Source organism: Monopterus albus, unplaced genomic scaffold (genome assembly GCF_001952655.1).
Source record: "Monopterus albus unplaced genomic scaffold, M_albus_1.0 scaffold63.1, whole genome shotgun sequence".
In the NCBI taxonomy this organism is placed as follows: domain Eukaryota; kingdom Metazoa; phylum Chordata; class Actinopteri; order Synbranchiformes; family Synbranchidae; genus Monopterus; species Monopterus albus.
Window position 1 is genome coordinate 99,378 of NW_018127943.1, and position 17,196 is coordinate 116,573.

The following is a 17,196-nucleotide window of genomic DNA, read 5'->3' on the forward strand; positions in this document are numbered from 1 at the left end:
ATCATTCATTGTTGTTCATTTTTTATTAGACACATTTTTAATCTTCATGGCCATTATTTAACAAAACCCCAATAATAGAAAATGTCCCTGTTAATTATTTCCTCAATGAATTGCATGCTATTAATCAAGAAATCAAGAACAAAGACATTAAAGCGTGGAGGCTCAGCCTCCTGTGGTTTCAGCGCTAATCACTGTGAGAAGACTTTCCATGGGAAACTCATGACACCTTGTGGGAAGTATCGGGCTTGATTAAACATGTGTGACTAATTGTATTGCAAATGAAAAACTCAACATAAAAAAGTAGAAATCATTATAAGACTGTAATAAAATAATAAAAACAACAGCTGTGGGCAGTGAAGACTGATGGACCCTAACACATCAGTCTAAGATTTCCCAAATCACGTGAATACAAAGGTCAGAGCATCTGATGTTAATGTACTTCAAATGATTGTTTTGACAAAACCTTTAAATTCCTTTATGGTGGAATTTTGTATCAAATAAGATCCATTAGCTGAAAATTATGCACATTTTATTTTACTACATACACACACACACAGCACCTGTAGGCCTACACACTTATGTGTATTTACATTACAATGTACACCAACTGTTTGACAGAAAAAAATGTCCTCAGTTTCTACTACATCTGGATAATTTATATTTATATCAACAGCTCTGAATCAAAATGTGCAGAAGAAATAAAATTTACAAATGGTCATTCTGCAGTTTACATGTTCATTACCACAACAGTTTCCGGAGTGTTTTATATACACATCATAAAAGAACCTGCCCTTTCATACCTACCACCATGCAGTTTTTGAAAAAAAGACATCCATACTACTAATATATAAACTATATTAATAGCAAGGATATACATTTACAATCATAACAGCTACCTATAACAGTAAGACGCCTACAAATCAAAGTGTAAAACTAAATTCTGACATTATTCACTTATTATGACTCTAGCCTCCAGTAGCTTTTGCAATCAGTCACAAGTCAGCATTGGCTGCATGCTCAGCGGATGCCAAGGAGCTGCCTGCTCTTGAACTCACAGGCCTTCTCCACTTTGTTCAGTGTTTGGGCGCGCTGTTTGGCCGCCTGCAGCCTCAGAATCAGTTTGTGGGACATCACGCTCTGACCACTATCAGACAGCTGGTTCTCTTTGCTCTCACCAGCGAAGTGCACCTTCCTCTTGCTAGGGGAGAGGTTCTCCACATCTAGGACCAAACCGCAAGAAACCACCGATTAAACAGTTGCACCACCACACCCAAACAACTTTATTTGCAATCCAACATGACAACATGATCTTAGATTGTCAGGTGTGCAATATGAGCTGGACTCTTTAAATGCAGGTTTATTTTAAAAATTCTTTATTGGTACATAAAGACTTTATTTACATGATTTCAAAAGTAATAAATAAACCTGACAGTAGTGATGCACATCCCAAACAGAAGTATTAACACATAAAAACTGCTCAGTTCTTGTGTCGGCTCAATAAGTTCAGAGCTCTTTGTCCGATTCTCATACCTATGTTTTTGCCAAAGAGCGGTGCCAGGTCCCTCTGCTGCTGGAGCCAGTTGTAATTCTTCAATAAACCCTCTGCTCTGAAAAGCAAATTAGCATGAACAGACTGTAAACAACCAGATCGTAAATGACAAAATAAGACACTGCAGAGAGAGCAGAACAGGTAGAACGATAACATAAGGACTGTTCTCTAGTGTTACCTTGCAAACCTCTCGTTTGACAGTCGTTCACGAACACACAGCTCCTGCTCCCTTTCTGCCATGAACAGCAAAACAAAAGACATTTAGAATTTGTAGGACATATTTGCTGTGTTTGATATTGCATGCCTTTTACTGTAGATACATGCAGACATGTTTGCATTTCAGGATATATTCTTCATAGCCAGGGGCTGTAGGTGTGGACGTTACTCTAGTGGGTAAAAATTTGGGTGTGACCCATCTATTACAAGCACCATGTATAAACCTGCTCCAATTACACAGGGTTTGACAACACAATCTCACACTTACAGGTGCAAGATTTTTTCATTTTCAAGTTCATTTTAGGTACATTGCATGATATATCAATTTGAGTATGTGCTGCTATGAGTCAAGCACTACATCAAATCCAAGTCGAATAATGCCAGTAATACGCTCATATAAGCCACTTTTACACAACCCGTTCAAGGCCAGAATATTGGGCCAGTTTTGTATAAAAAAGGTACCATGTGGGAGCCAGTTATTACACCAGGAGAGGTAGTAAAAGTGGGGCAAACGTTCCACCTCAGCCCCTACAACACTGCCATGAAGAGTCTGAACCAGGTTGTGAATATGCAAGATGAGCAAAAGCACTTCTCTACTCTGTTCATCCACCATTGTTGATTTGACAGCAACATTACATTCTTTACATTTCCAAAACATGTTAAAGGCATAGTTAAGTGTCTTGCTGGATGTCATGTTAGCCTCTAATACAGGGAAAAAAATAAATAAAACAGCAAATACAGAGTACACACACACTGTGCTCAGTGGGACTGATGTAACAGACGTGACTCTGTTTCTATTACCTGTTGCACCTGTTTATATTTGGAGAAATACAAATAATGCACTTCATTTTTAGTTGGAGGTTTGAAGAAGAAAAAAAAGTGAAAGACGGAACTTTAATAAAATGTTATATTTTTATTAAAGTTAAAAAAATGTTTGTGTTTACTGTCAATTACAGTTCTTCGAAATAGAGAAAATTGGAATTGGCAGGTTGGACTTAAAAAAAAAAAGTTGCAAATTGGAACCTAAATAGAAAATTGCAATCAGTGCATCTCTAATTCTGATCTCTCATCATGAGCTCATCCAGGCTGTGAAATGAGCACAACAGCTCATGGCCAAGTCACAGCATGATTCAAGCCTGACCACATGTGAAACTGAAGTCTGTGTGGCACAAACAGGAGTAAGAATACAGATCTTACGCTCCAGCCTCTCCTCACGTTCCTTGAGAGCTTTTTCTCTGTCTCGCAGCGCCTGCTCCCTGAGTCTGAGCTCTGCAGCAGAGATGGGGGCCGCTTCATCCTGCTTCTGAAGGGGACAGTCGAAGTCAGCGGACCGTCTTCGGAGCCGCACCTGTGCCCTTCTCTGCTCCTCTGCAACCGCAACAGCCAGCAGGCTGCTCTGGAGAATAGACTCCACAGAGGGCCTTAGATAGTCCTGGCAACACAGGAGGACCAACAAGTGTACCCTAACTACATTAAAACACACATGGAACAGCTGGTAGCAAAAGTATAGTGTCCTACAAAGTGAACTTTTATCCTAAACAATATCAATAGGATGGTTAAATTATCAATTTCTAACCTTTAAGTTGAGCATTTTGCTGAGTAAGGTGCTCAGTTCTTCAGAGTATCGGTATGGGATTCTTCTGAACCTTCCCTCTCTGATCTTCTCTGCCAACTCTTTTTGGTTATAAGCTGTAAATGGAGGCCTGAACAGAAGACATTCAGTGTTTGGCTTTGCAGTGACCAACAGACCAGCCACTGTGGAAAATCAGTTCAAGCAGAGGACTCGGAAAACTTACAACAATGCACAGAGTTCATACAGCAAACATCCCAGTGACCATATGTCTGACTTCTCATTGTACGACATCTGGTTTATTTGTTCCTGAAAAAAAAAAAGTTAACATTTTGAGGTTATAATAATAATAAAGTCTTTAAAAGTTAGGAAACTTAAAAATTACTTAAAATACTGAGCTCAGATAAGAACAATCAAAAGGTTAGATTAAATGTTCCATTTATCCACCTACAAAGGTAGTCATAGAAAAGGATAAAAACTCACTGGAGACATGTAATAAGGTGTCCCAACAAATGTCTTTGCAAAGCTGGTGTCATGATTCAAGATCCTGGCTAGGCCGAAGTCACCAAGCTTCACATTCTGTCTGACGTCGAGAAAGATGTTTGCTGGTTTCAGGTCTCGATGAAGAACTGTGGCCCTCCCATCACTCCGTCTGTGGCACTCTTTTAGGGCTAATGTGAGCTGTGCCATGACTCGCAGGATAAAACGCTCCTCCAAATAACGTCTGTCACGGTTAAAACACACAAGCAAAGTGAAGCAACATCATAACTCACAATTTTTAAAATACAAACTGAAATATTTTCCTGGCTAATATAATCCTGGGCTGCAATACACAACCCACAGTATGCATTTCCAGGGGATCACATAGTTACCTTTCCTTAATGCATCGGCTGATGAGGCTGGCAAGGTCCCCACCCTCGCAATACTCCATGACAATGTACAGAGTGGTGTTAGACCGGTCTATGATGCGGTCATAATACCGCACTATGTTTGGGTGCTTCAGCTCCCTCAGGAGGTTCACCTCTGACACCAGCATCTGCTTTTCACTCTCTGCCATGGCGCCGTAGTCCAGCTCCTTCCACACAAGTATCTACAATACAAAGTCATTTGCTTAACTTAAAGGGCAGAATTTAAAATGAAAGGATTCGCAAAACCCCCACAAATTTCTATAAAGAATATATAGCTATTAAAAACTAAAATCCAAAAATATTCTTTTTGTGTAACGTGATGAAAATTAACATTAACAGTCCGTTGTTGCAGCAAATGCCTTCGGACAGGTTGCCTATGCTACAGGTAGACTGTGCGCAGATAAACGTGTTTTTTTACTTACTTTGCCATCAGATTTGCGCTTTATTTTCTGACATCTTCCATAAGAACCGGAGCCTATAGTGTACAACACTTCGTAGTCTTCCACACGGGACGGCATGTTGTTTCTTTTAACTGAACTTAACGATAAAAGTAATCAGATTTAACGTCGACTTGGCTAACGTACCAAATGAGTTACTGTTAGCATAGATTCGGCTTTACTTAAGCATACATTTAAACTTGCATCTTCTCTCTGTTTACTTTTGTGCTGAAGATACTTTTCCGAAAAAGATTTAAAAAAGACCAAATGTTTGTTTGGCTTTCCTCATTCACTACCGTGTATTGCACTTCTCAAAACACAAAATGCTTCCTCCTGGTTTAAATTGGTGCACAAATCCGCGACCGTGATTGGCCTGCTCGCCTCATAAACCACCTCTGATTGGTCAGTGAGAAGATACAAGTCTTAAGGTTGCTAAGTGCCTGAAAAACCGCGAGAGTAGAGCGCGTAAATGATATGTCTTTAACTGTCCATACGGGGGCGCCAAAATACAGAGCTATTCTGTTTTTGGACAAGTTTGGTCACTATTGTTATGTACACACCTGCAAAAAAAAGTTTCTCAGGGAATAAATAGTCTAGAAAATAGATTAGGCAAAGGTAAGCACAGTTCAGTAAAAATATCCAAAGACCAAGCAACTTTTGAGCATAAATCAAAATTAGTTTTCTTTATGTTCTAAATTTTCCAAACTGAAATGACAGGTTCTCATCAAATCAGATTCCAAGGATGCATATGCAAGACACGGAGGAGGCCAGTGGGCGTTTTGGTGTCACCAGTCATTTGATTCAACCAGCAGGACCCCCTGAAGATTTACCATCTGAGAGCAGCAACCTCTCACTCTGCTCCTATTTCTGGGTGCCACGTGTCTCATCACTAAACAGTGCTCTAAATGAATTACTGTTAATGAAAAAAATTGTATTGTCTGTACATGACATTTTAACTTATTTAGAAGAGAACAAACTCAAAATGATTAGCTGATTAATCAAAAGGAAAAAAAATATCCAATTTTATGTATACTGCAACTGTACAGTTACTCAAAGATGCTTCACCTAACCTCTAGAGTCCCTGCGTCCTCATATGAGGACCGCACAGCTTGGGTTTCCAAAGCTCAGGACTCTAGAGGCTAAGGTTAAAATTCTGTGAATACCTGGATAGACATATGACACCCTGCTTATCTGAGTATATCTCTAGGGAAATAACCTTATGTTGGTTTCACTTTTAATACTTAATAATGGCTTTGATTTCAGCATAAGTCTCTCGTAGCTGAAATATACTGAGATCAAACTGACTGGATCTGGTTACTAACTGTAATATCACAAGTCTGATTCACTGACATGTTAAAATGATCAAAGCAGCATAATCATAGCATCACTTCACAGAATCTTACATGGGGAGAGTGGAAAACAGACAGCTAAAAACAACAGAGACAGTCAGGTGCCTGAGGCCACACTGATGTCAGATGCCGCTGATAAAGGCCAGGAATTGAGAGGGAGCGACATCCTGTGATAACCTCCTCACCTCTTGCTGGGGTGACTGCAGCCCTTTAGTGGGAGTTACTGACTCCAACTACACAGGAATATCTACAGTAAGCCTGCAAACATCAGCCGCCATTAGCTACTGTTCATACCAGTAAGGCTGTAGCAACAAACCCCCTGTGTGTGCTGGACTGAAGAAGGGTGTTTATTTCTTATTAATTCAACATTTCATTTATTATTAGAAGAGTCTGTTATTTCTTCAGTTACAGTGCCATTAGACTCAATGTACATATTAAAGATCCTCAATCACCTTCTTATTATAAGTTATGGAATTTTACATCTCATCGTATCACATTCTACCTATTGGTGTGAAGTCTCAGCACATAGCTCAGGGTGTTTGTTTAAGTCTCCCCCTAAACAAGGTAGTTCTTTTTTTTTTTTTACTGTTGCACTCCTTATGTTGACAAGTATTTGCATGTGACAATGCTGAGGGTTTGACTGGTTGTTGCATGCATCATAACCTCTTGTATCAGCAGGAGAGCCTGGGGAGAGTGTGATGCTGGCGGCTGCTGCAGTGACATTCAACCCTCCTCTTTACAGCTGGGTGTTTTAGTGCTTGCTGACTCAAGGGATACAGCCATCACTGTGGCATTCATGAGGAAGAGGGCACCAAAGCGTGACTCGAGCTCAGGACCTTGGGAAGGAGCACCCGTGAAATAGTTGACTGCAGGTGTCCAAGGAGGAACAATGATGTTTCTGCAGAGGACACAGAGGTTCCTCTGCAGAGCCATTTGTCTGTGTAATGCGAGGGATCATGGGAAGAGATTCTGAGCCGAGGAGTAGGATTCTCTATGCAGGGTGATACGCCACCTCCATCCGGATGCCACGCTGAGCATCAGCCACCCTGGCTCCAGTCTGTAAATACAGCAGTTAAAAACAGCTTCATACACCTGGTACATTACTATGAACTATCTAATAATTTTATATACACTAATCTGCCATAACATTATGACCAGTGACAGGTGAAATGAATAACGTTATCTTGTTACAATAGCACCTGTCAGTGTGTGGGGTGTATTAGGTAGCCAGTGAACATTCAGTCCTTGAAGTTGATGTGATGGAAGCGAAAAAAATGGGCAAAGACTGATGTCTGATGACTGGGTCAGAGCGTCTCCCACACTGCAGGTCTTGTTGGGTGTTCGCAGGCTGCAGTGGTTAGTACCAACCAACAGTGTCTAAGGAAGGACAGACAGTGAACTGGCCACAGGGTCATGGATGCCCAGGGCTCTCTGATGATGAGGTTGACCTACTGTAGATTAAACTTATACATTTCATTAGTACTTTGACTCCTATGTACACAGCATTAGGCAGGAGGTCATAATGTTGCAGCTGATCAGTGTACAATAAGTCACAGCAGGCATGATGATACCTTACGCTTTACATTTGACACCTCAAGCTTAAATAGGACTTTGAATGAAGGACTTTTACATGTAATGGAACATTTTAACATACACCAATCTACTTCTTCTACAGAGCTCTGTAATATAAACCAGTGACTGACACCACAGTTAAACAATGGGAACAGAACTGAGTAAAAACAGGCTTCAGTTACGGGGATATCATCCTCCACCTCAGTGAATAGAAAATGGGAAAGTTAATACTTGCAGACAAGGGAAAAAATCCCAAGAAAAATGTTTAAAAAAAAACACATATGAAGGATTATGTCACCATTTAGCAGCTTTAGCTGTACATCGATTGCAAAAGTACATTGAAGAGAAACTGAACACTGGCTAGGATCTTTATGGTGTTTTATTCAGCACAATTTTTTGTGTTGTAAAATGGCTGTGTAGCTAGGAATTAAAGGAGAAGTACAAAATGAAAAATTACAGACAGTTCTAGTATAATTTGCTTCTGTCCCTATTGTGTTTATTTCCTAAAACCACATCTAGGAAAACATTACTTCCCTGCCTTCTTTGGAAACATGGTCAGAAAATTTAAAAAAATTAAAAATGAAATAAAATCAAAACGTTTAAAAAAAAGTCATTTCAAGTCACTCTCATGATGGAGGGGAATCTGAAAGGGCTGCTGGATGAAAGGTGTTTACAGCCTGATTTGAAATGTTTTCACCTACCCAATCGGGTAGCCCTTTTTCAAAAAAAAAAAAAAGTCACAGAGTTTATATTAACAGTGGCACACAGCGAGGGCCACCTTTTACACGGCTCACAACAATAACCGCAGCTCCTCACGTAACTGACCTCAAAACAAACCAACAACTACACGAGAGCAAACGGCTGCAACACCGCAGGACCCTGCAAGAGTTTCCCTCCTAAGTGAAGAGTGATACCGTCCTCGCTTACCCACTTCAAACTATTTTTTTTTTTTTTTAAACAAATACCCCAGAGAAGGAGTGCAAGGAAACAGCACTGCCTGGGACTGTGGTTCACCAGGTTATCAGATAAGGCCTGACAGTCAAGGTTTTCCATAAAAACCCTCATGATTTAAAAAGTACTGTCGTACATGTTTGGGCCTATGTGTCACTGTGCAAATGGTGTGTCAGCAAGCACACAGACATACAGGAGCTCTAATGTCTTGAATCCCGCAACTTCCTATTCAAAGGCTCAAAAAGAAAAAAAAAATGCAGGGGGACACAGAAGTGGAGAGAATCCCTTCTTTCTCTCTCTCTTTTTTAACATGATGATTTAAACAAATTCTCTGAAATGATCCGACACGCTGCAGTCACCTCCAACAATGAAAACCGTTCCTCGGCTTTGTTATGTACTGTACAGGATCTAAACATAACGCATGTGACATGAGGATGACAGGTTATGGCATTTAAATTGAAATAAAATTTGACCACTGGTGGTGAAATTGCTGCCACACTCTGACATCACAGAGCAACACAACATGATTCATATATATCAAAAATAGGGGGAAGAGACAACCACACACTCACTTAGGCAGGTTATGCTGTAAATTTACAGTGATGACACCTATAGTTCTGTAAGCCAAAATCTCTATTTTAGAATGCTGAACATTAGGGTAGCTTTCTATAAAAATCTTTTTTTTTTTTAATTCCCACCTCAACAACACTAAGCATATGGCTTAAATATTTGTAAAACTATATGGTCCAACAGGGGAATGAGAGTCTCTGCCTTCTCAGTCCGGTGTTTTGAGATGATCCTCAAGACAGACGTTTACTCTGCTGTGTAGCTGCACACGGCCGTGCCTGCACGTTTGTCTGTGCAAGTGTGTGTGTGCGTGTTAGTGAGCAGAGGGTGGAAAGGAGAATCCACATTGTAGAAGTTACTCTTTAGGTGATCAGATGGCAGATCTCACTCTGCACGTTACCCGATTTTTGTTTCTCTAAACTTCCACTGTGGCATCGTCTTTCTCCCTTCACATCTGAAATAGAAAAAGACCAACCATCCTTTTAGGCTTTCAGCAGGGCCACCAGTGTAAACATGATCCTCAGGGAGCTCAGAATACTTCCTCGACAGACGGGCGGATTCAGAATAAAAGAATAAAAAGTCTTGACGACAAAAAGTAGACAACAAATACGATGGCCGGTGCAGTGGAGATATGCGGGAAGAAAATTAGAGAAATTAAAATACTGACAGCTACTATTGAGGAGTATTTTGTGGGGCAGTATGGGTCCTTAGTGCAATGAAGGCCAGACGAGTGGCCGGCTGTGCAGCCTCAATGTTCGTACAGGTGCTCACTCTGGAAGGTGTGGCCGGCTAGTCAGCGGGCTGAAAGAGAGGTCCAGTGGGCTTCATCAACTCTCACCAGGAAGAGGAAAGGCAGACATTATGCTTCTAGTCACAGATATTCACTCACACGCGTCCATACATACAGTACTTTATACTCTGTAAAACTACTACGGCTAAAGCCTAGGAGGGGGAGAGGGGGGGAGAGAGAGAGAGAGAGAGAGAGAGAGAGAGAGAGAGAGAGAGAGAGAGAGAGAGAAAGAGAAAGAGAAAGAGTCCAGTCCAGAATGTCTTCTGGAGGAGTCCTGAGCCTCATGTCATTAACTGTGAATAAAAGGTTATGTACGTGTGAGTGTCTACGTGTATGAGGACACGTAAACATCCAAACGCGAGTGATAACGAGTGTGAGATTATTCTGCTAGGCCGTTGGAGCGAGTGCGTGGTGTTAGGGCTGTACGCAAGTTACCTATTCCTGTGACCAGTTCCACATTGTACGGGCTTTTGTAATCTGTGTGTTTGTGTATTCATGTGTGGTTGTTTTTATTTTTCCTATTCTCTCCACTGTTGCAAATGTACATTCATCCATCGTAGGGGGCAGGTACGGTGCTGGGCCGCACGCCAGCTGATCCTGAGGCTGTTCCAGTGGTCCAATAAAGACTCTCGCCTCATCATCCCACTCAAAATACACAGCAGTAGAGGTACTGGAGGACACTGTACCACATGTATCCGGAGGCGACTGCAAATGACTGGACCATGCACAGCCACACGGGGTCAAGGGTCATCTGCCGGGAAACTGCCTCCTTCTGTCTGTCCAGAGTGGGGAATGAACCTGTTGAGAGATGGACAGGTACAAGCTATGTTAATCCAGGATGCCAAAAGAAGATGTGATTTAAAAAGGAACTGAAAAATATATATATCTTAGTTAAGAAATCAGAAAATATTTGATTTGATTTTTTTTTTTTGACCATTTGGTTAAAGTTGTAATAAACTACAACCAAAATGAAGAAATAAGTTTTAGTTTGCTGTGACAGTGCAAACTACAACAGTGTTCTCCAGTGTCTGTCAGGACTTAGATGCCAATGTTGGTAAATGGATTAGTACAAAATCTGTGTGGGCAACACAATACAGTTCATAATTTCACTTAAATTCCAGGCAGTTAACTGGCCTGGGGAGCCGATGTTATGAGTTGGTGCTTATCCCCGTCATGATTCAGTTTACAAGAGTACAGATTTGACAGTGTCATCATTTGCTGTCACCACAACGTAATCTATGAAAGAAAGCCAGCTACATTCATTGTGCCTCCAAAATAGCATCCTGTGGCAAACCCACACGTTTCAAGACTCAGAAACTCTTAACAGCATGACCCAATTGCAAGTTAGCTCATAACAAGTGCCAACTGAAACGCTGTGCATGTTTTTTTTTTTGTTTGTTTTTTTTTGTTTTGACAGCTACAGAACTGAAACGTGTTGGCGAGTTTTTTGGATACAGACAAAAAGTTATGGTTGGGAGGTATAGTTTTTGCTGTGCCCACAAAGCAAACTCACTTTGTTAGCATGTCACAAAGACAATTTCCTATAGCAACTGCAGATTTTACTTTACCAAACCAACACGGTGAGACTGACCTGTATCATAGAAGTGAGCCAGCAATGCTTCTTTCTCCACAAACCTCTGATACAGCCAGTCAGTGAGGGCCTCTGTCTCCACAGGAACCTCTTTTATTGGGTACATCCTGCAAGATAGACAGGGACAGAGAAAGAAACACAAAGAAAGGATTACTTTAGTCCCTCTCAGCTGAAAACTGTCTGCATTGATCTGTCGTGGAAGCTGCAGTCCGACCCCAGGGTGAGCAGAGCAGTCTATTTCAAACCAGTCTATTACAGCAGTCTGGGTGTTTGCTGTAGCTACAGCTTGTTTTGGGGAATCATTAGCTGGCAGAGTCACCCAAGTGTCACAGGGAGACAGAAGTGCTGAGGGGTGTCCTGGCAGGAGTTGTACAGCTCCACGAAATGGCTCGGTTAGAAGTGAGTGGGAAGAAAAATCCAAGTTAAATCTGTTTTGCCATCAACTCCAAATGAGCACCGACTTCAGAGAAGAGAAAAACACCATTGAATCCAGGCAAGTCAGAGTCAACTGTCTTTGATAGGTGGGAGTTGTGGTGTACAGTGAAGCATTAGTAGGGTTGCACTAGTTAGACACTATATCTACTGTTAGATTTGATGATTATTAATGGATATGTGTGTTTTTTTTTTTTGGTTTGCAGAACAGCAAATATTAAAACACTCATTGTGAGGTCCTGCAGCCCATGGCCATGTCTTCAACCGGTTATACTGAATAAAAATCTTGTTGCCCTGTGATGACAAATGGATATTCAACCTTTCTACTTATTGACGGGTTAAGATGAAGGATCATATTTGCTAGACAATATTCTGTAAGTGTGGTTGCAATATTCTATGTCGGTCATGTACAATTCTTTTTGAATCTGAGCAAAGACATTTTAGAAATAGTATTTTCATAGTAGAGAATGATTCACTTGCTTTGCATAATTTGTACTAATGGTGGTATGTTATCAGACTATAGGGTTGGAACTATCTACTATTATCAGTTCTGATTTAACTGCCTATTATCTTACTGAATACTCAATTTTTGGCCTTAAACATGTCCAACCCAGTTCCTCCAGATTGTCTGACTTGTACACATTTCAAAACCCACAAAATATTATTACATATGACAAACAGAAGCTGGAACCAACAATGTTTGGAATTCTTGCTTTTAAAAAATAAAGCATGGTGAATAAAGCATGTTTTAATGGAAAAGTCTGCGTTTTATTGTACATGGATTTGAAATGAAGCTCACACTAGTTTGAACCTGTGAAATAGTCTGATTAATAATCCAAAACCAAAAGATATTCAATTTAATACCATTAACAATGAATAAAAGCAGCACTCGAGAAGCAAAAACCAGAAAACTGCTATTTTTCCTCACCTAAACAGCCATTTAATACATTTTCTGTTGATCAACTGTTTCATCTGTGTATAATATCCTTACTGCCACCCTTCAGTAGCTGTTTATTTCTAACATTAACATTTATAGTTGGTTGAAACACTTTCTTCAGTCCTAAATGAGCAAACGCAATGACTGCTGTCCTGCTTGTGAGAACAGTGGGGGGCTTATAAAGAGGGTCACTTTTACAAGCCAATATCAGGGTAATGATGAAATCTTGTATCTAGCCAGAAGGGGTCCCTAGTAGGCTGCACTCGCACACAACCAGCTCCTGGTCACCTTCAAATAGAGGTTAGAGTCCTCCCTTAGACAAGCATTTCCTCTGCTCAATATTCTCAACCACGGGAAAAGTACATCTGTGCCTTCTGTAAGACCGAAGCAATACGTGATGCAGTACTGATTACTAAAGGGATCAATATATATTAAAAGCAGCCTAAGGAAAGACAAAACAGTTCTGTCAGGATGACGTCTTGTCTCTTAGTTGGAGCTAACAGAAGATGGGCACAGATCCTCTGTGATGCTGCAGGTACTTAAAGTACTACCTCCTGCGGGGTGCCAAAATGTAGCTCTCAGAATGCACCCTAGTGGAAACAAAAGCAGAACCTGTGATGAGCGTTATACATTTTGGTAGGTTCCTATAATATAGCGCGCGTTACAACAATCAAGTCTGGAACTAATAAAAGCATGAACAGCCTTCTCAAGATCATGTGGATTCAGGAAAGGTTGAACTTGTGCCAGCATGTGAAGCTGGAAGAAACCAGACGTTACCACTACACTGATCTGCTTATCCAACTTATCATCACTGTCAAAAAGCACACCTAAATTAGGTACCGGAATTTACTGGCAACTATTTAGATGACCACAATCACTTCAGTGGCTATTTCAGCAAGATTGCTACATATTTGCTGGTTCAAGCTTCTCAATTTTGAGATTTTGCTTCTTTACACTCATATATGACAGCAAATGGACTATCTTTGCGTACTGGACTGATGGTCAGATAAAAATGACAAAACTGAAGAGGTTGTGTTGGATTCTGTTAAACTGCAAGAGGCATTTTTCAATACTTGGACATTTTATTGACCAGATTTATGGGCTGATAAAGAAAAAAAACTTGCAGATGAAGCGATGAAAATAACCCTTTAAGTTACACAAACACTACACCCTAAGTAAATATAATGAAAATACAAAATAATCACGACAGTTCATGACAAATTTCCATTGGTTGAACAGATTAAAATTTTGTTTGAAATGAGCCAATGCCATCTGATTAAAGGGTTTACATGAAGCATTAAGCTCACATTCTGAACACTTAACTGGTGTAAAAAGCTCAGACTAAATGCAGCTACTGTCAGAGAGGACACTAGTGTGAATGGACATTCACTACAGTAAGAACTTGGTCTTTGAAGTGAAGTGTGACAAAGCCAGGAAAAGGCTTGGCCTTCTTGTTCTGCCGATCAGACAGGAAGACGCTGATGATTCACCACATACTTTCAACTGGTTCTTAGATTTTAAGTGCCCATATGGACACTTGTCCTCGTTATCCAGCAGTTCACTGTGTGGGTGTCGCTCTATGGCAAATTTGAACAAGGTCCTGTTCAAGTTGGGCAACATTTATGTTTCTAGTCACATGAAAGATAAAACTGACTCAAACCTGCTGCTTTCATCTGTCAAAGTTTCTATTAAATCTGATATTTTAGTGATAAAACAGTGTTTTACCAGCAGCTACAACTGGCCCTGAGCAGCTCAGGCTGCTGGAGCCACCTGATAGGGTGACAAGAGGCCAAAGCAAGATGTTCCATGTTAGCTTCTCCTACTGTGTCTGTGGCTATCAGGTATCTTTCAAGTGTGCCAAAGGTGCCCACCACTGGCACTGATGGATGCTTCCTAAATGCACAAAGAAAATAAGTAGCAGAATTAAAAGAGGCTGAGAATAACAGAGACCTCCAATAGTAAGACCAGTAGGATAATATGTGGACAGATAGCAGTAATTAAAGCCAGTGATAAATCCAGCAAGTCACTATTACAACAACAAAAGCAGTGTTTTTCTGTTAACTGCCTTCTAAATGTGATGACAGGTGGTAATTTTTGGTTTTGGCTGCACATGTAACACCCAATAAACATGTATTCTGGGGAGGGAACAAGCATTTTTCACAGCAGTGACTGGTGATGGTCGTGGTAGTGTCATTACATGCAAGTTAATGAATGAATGAATGAATGAATGATTAAATGTCTGATTTAATGTAACAAATGTCAGAGTTTCACACCTGCTTCAGCATTAGATGCCTTCCAAAAATGCTCTCTGCTCTGGAAGGTAAACTGATAGCTCTGTAATCCTGGCAGAAGAAAACAGGAGATGGCTTGTGCCACTTATCAGAATGTTTGAGCATTTGTGTCCTTGGGTAGCAAGAGGCTCCTACAGCGCTTTCCTGCACCTGAAATAATCATGTAAAATCAGGACCTTTTGGTGTCTACAGCAGAAGCTGCTGAGGGCAGCTGAGGCGTGGAGGCGGCGCTGCAGACCCAGGTCCATAGTAAATCACCACAACATGCTTAGACTGCATATGGTATTATCCCCATATCAGCTGCTTCCATTGGTTTATCAGCATGGGTTGATAGTCGTATCTCGAAAAGTGGCTTCATGATTAAATATTCTGGTGAGTGTTGATGTTGCCCTTTACACAACTTCACAAAGATGTCTGACTGCAGCTTTGCCCTTAAATCTCAGGAATAAGGATCCCTGTAGCCTTAGAAAGAGAACATTAGCCAGTGTCATTGTAAAAAGGCCTATAGCGATGGTGGTGAGGAACTGGCGGTGATGTGATGGCGCGCAGCCATGACAGCGCTCTTATTTCCACCCTAACCCACTTGGCAACGGCCTGCTTGTTAACCTGACACCCTGGCGCACAGACAAGCAGCCGGTGGAGAGGTGTAGCTTCTTCTGTCTATAACCTTCAGCATAACTTTTACCGTGTGCTGATCTGCATCACATAGAACAGATGATATAGATGCTGTTACTTGGGTTGTTTTTACTTTCTGGAAAATATACGGAGTTTGCTGATTAGATGTCAAAAACCTCAAATAAAGCTAATTGTGTGATTACAACAGCTTTCCTAGGATAGCTCTGAGTGTGTATTTATTAGAAGAAGGACAAATTAGTCTAATAAAAATGAAAATCAAAAGCTTTTCAGTCTATTTACTTCCTGGTTTCAGCCATTTATCTTCTGAGCAACTCTTATTCCTGAAATATCATTTTCCCCTACACACTGTGCTAAGAAGCTAATTAAATTTGGACTGTGGCTGAAAACCTCTGTTCACTCAACAAGCCTCTCTGGAGGGCAGCCAATCATTGAGGACTAAATCTCTCTGGCTGTGAAGTTTTGAGAAACAAAAAGGTGCCCTATGAGGCCTGCTCTCAGGCACCATGTTGCAAAAGGTGAACAGTGAGATTAGCAAACAGTGTGGCTCATGGACCCCCCCCCCCCCCCCCCCCCCCCCCCCACCCTTCTAGTTCAGATTGGGGTCCTCATCTGTGTGCATTGACGCTCTAAATCCCAAACCAAGTTCTTTCTTTCTGTGCATAAGCAACAATCACATAAAGAACTTCATTTTATTCTTGTGGTCTGTGGGGATCACTAAGTAAACCACACGCTCCACGTGCAGAATACCCTGCCTGCAGAATACCAACAAGTGCTTATCTGCAATCAGACACGAGTTGAGGGATGGTAGGAGGTTGCTTGTTAATTGCTCCATTTAGTCTTTAATCTGCTTCCTCTCTGTCTAAAGGACACCCATGTTCCATGAAATGGTGCGGTGCAGAACGACAACACGACAAACTCTACCAACAGATGTAAAAGGGGCTCGTCCAGAGGGAGAGAAGCTGACAAAACGAACAACATGTTGATTTACAGGACTGCTTGTTCAAATGAAAGAAAAAAAAAGTGCTTTTATAAAAACTCTACAAGCGACTGAAGCTTTGGCTGAAACCTTTTTGTAAACAAAAGGACTGTTTTGTCAGACCAGGACAACATGACCACCGTCACATTCAAACTTAATATATTTTTGCACCAGTTTACTGCTACTTTAAAAAAAAGAAAGCCTTGTGTTATTTAATACATACTGGTTTGTATTAAAACAGCAAAATCATGCCAATCACAACTTTCTTCTTTTAACATTACACATATTATTACATTCTGGCCATTATCCACTGACAGTCAGATCACAGTAACCAAAAGTATCATTTAGTTTAACTTTATGTTTCTAGTCCTTAGCTTGTAAAAAAAAAAAAAAAACAGTGTGAAAACAAAACAGGAGAAAAAAA

At 40.7% G+C, this 17,196-nt stretch overlaps 2 protein-coding genes across 4 annotated transcripts in view; both read right to left on the reverse strand.

Moving 5' to 3' along the window:
- Positions 1–835: 835 nt before the first annotated feature.
- nek2 (NIMA-related kinase 2) lies at positions 836–5,080 on the reverse strand. Its single transcript, XM_020603837.1, has 9 exons — positions 4,666–5,080; positions 4,208–4,425; positions 3,819–4,059; positions 3,562–3,644; positions 3,342–3,468; positions 2,963–3,197; positions 1,728–1,782; positions 1,531–1,607; positions 836–1,220 (listed from the first exon to the last, which is right to left on the reverse strand). The coding sequence occupies exons 1-9, from the start codon at positions 4,759–4,761 to the stop codon at positions 1,018–1,020; spliced, it is 1,335 nt and encodes a 444-aa protein (XP_020459493.1). The 5' UTR covers positions 4,762–5,080; the 3' UTR covers positions 836–1,017.
- A 1,011-nt stretch (positions 5,081–6,091) lies between these two features.
- lpgat1 (lysophosphatidylglycerol acyltransferase 1) overlaps positions 6,092–17,196 on the reverse strand; it is a 37,738-nt gene continuing 26,633 nt past the window's right edge. For 2 of the 3 annotated variants that reach the window (XM_020604016.1, XM_020604017.1), the window contains exons 7-8: positions 11,501–11,607; positions 7,992–10,707 (exon numbers count right to left, since the gene is read on the reverse strand). In XM_020604016.1, coding sequence (XP_020459672.1) covers positions 10,556–10,707; positions 11,501–11,607 — 259 coding nt within the window. In that variant the 3' untranslated portion in view covers positions 7,992–10,555. Of the gene's footprint in view, positions 7,087–7,991; positions 10,708–11,500; positions 11,608–17,196 lie in introns of those variants that run through there. The other variant, XM_020604018.1, reaches the window with a different exon arrangement.

Coding starts and splice junctions, on each gene's coding strand:
- nek2 (XM_020603837.1), bottom strand. CDS start 4,761: ATGCCGTCCCGTGTGGAAGACTACGAAGTGTTGTACACTATAGGCTCC. Junction 1,783..2,962: donor ACGTGAGGAGAGGCTGGAGC/GTAAGATCTGTA, acceptor TGTTCATGGCAG/AAAGGGAGCAGGAGCTGTGT. Junction 1,221..1,530: donor GCTCTTTGGCAAAAACATAG/GTATGAGAATCG, acceptor GTTTGGTCCTAG/ATGTGGAGAACCTCTCCCCT.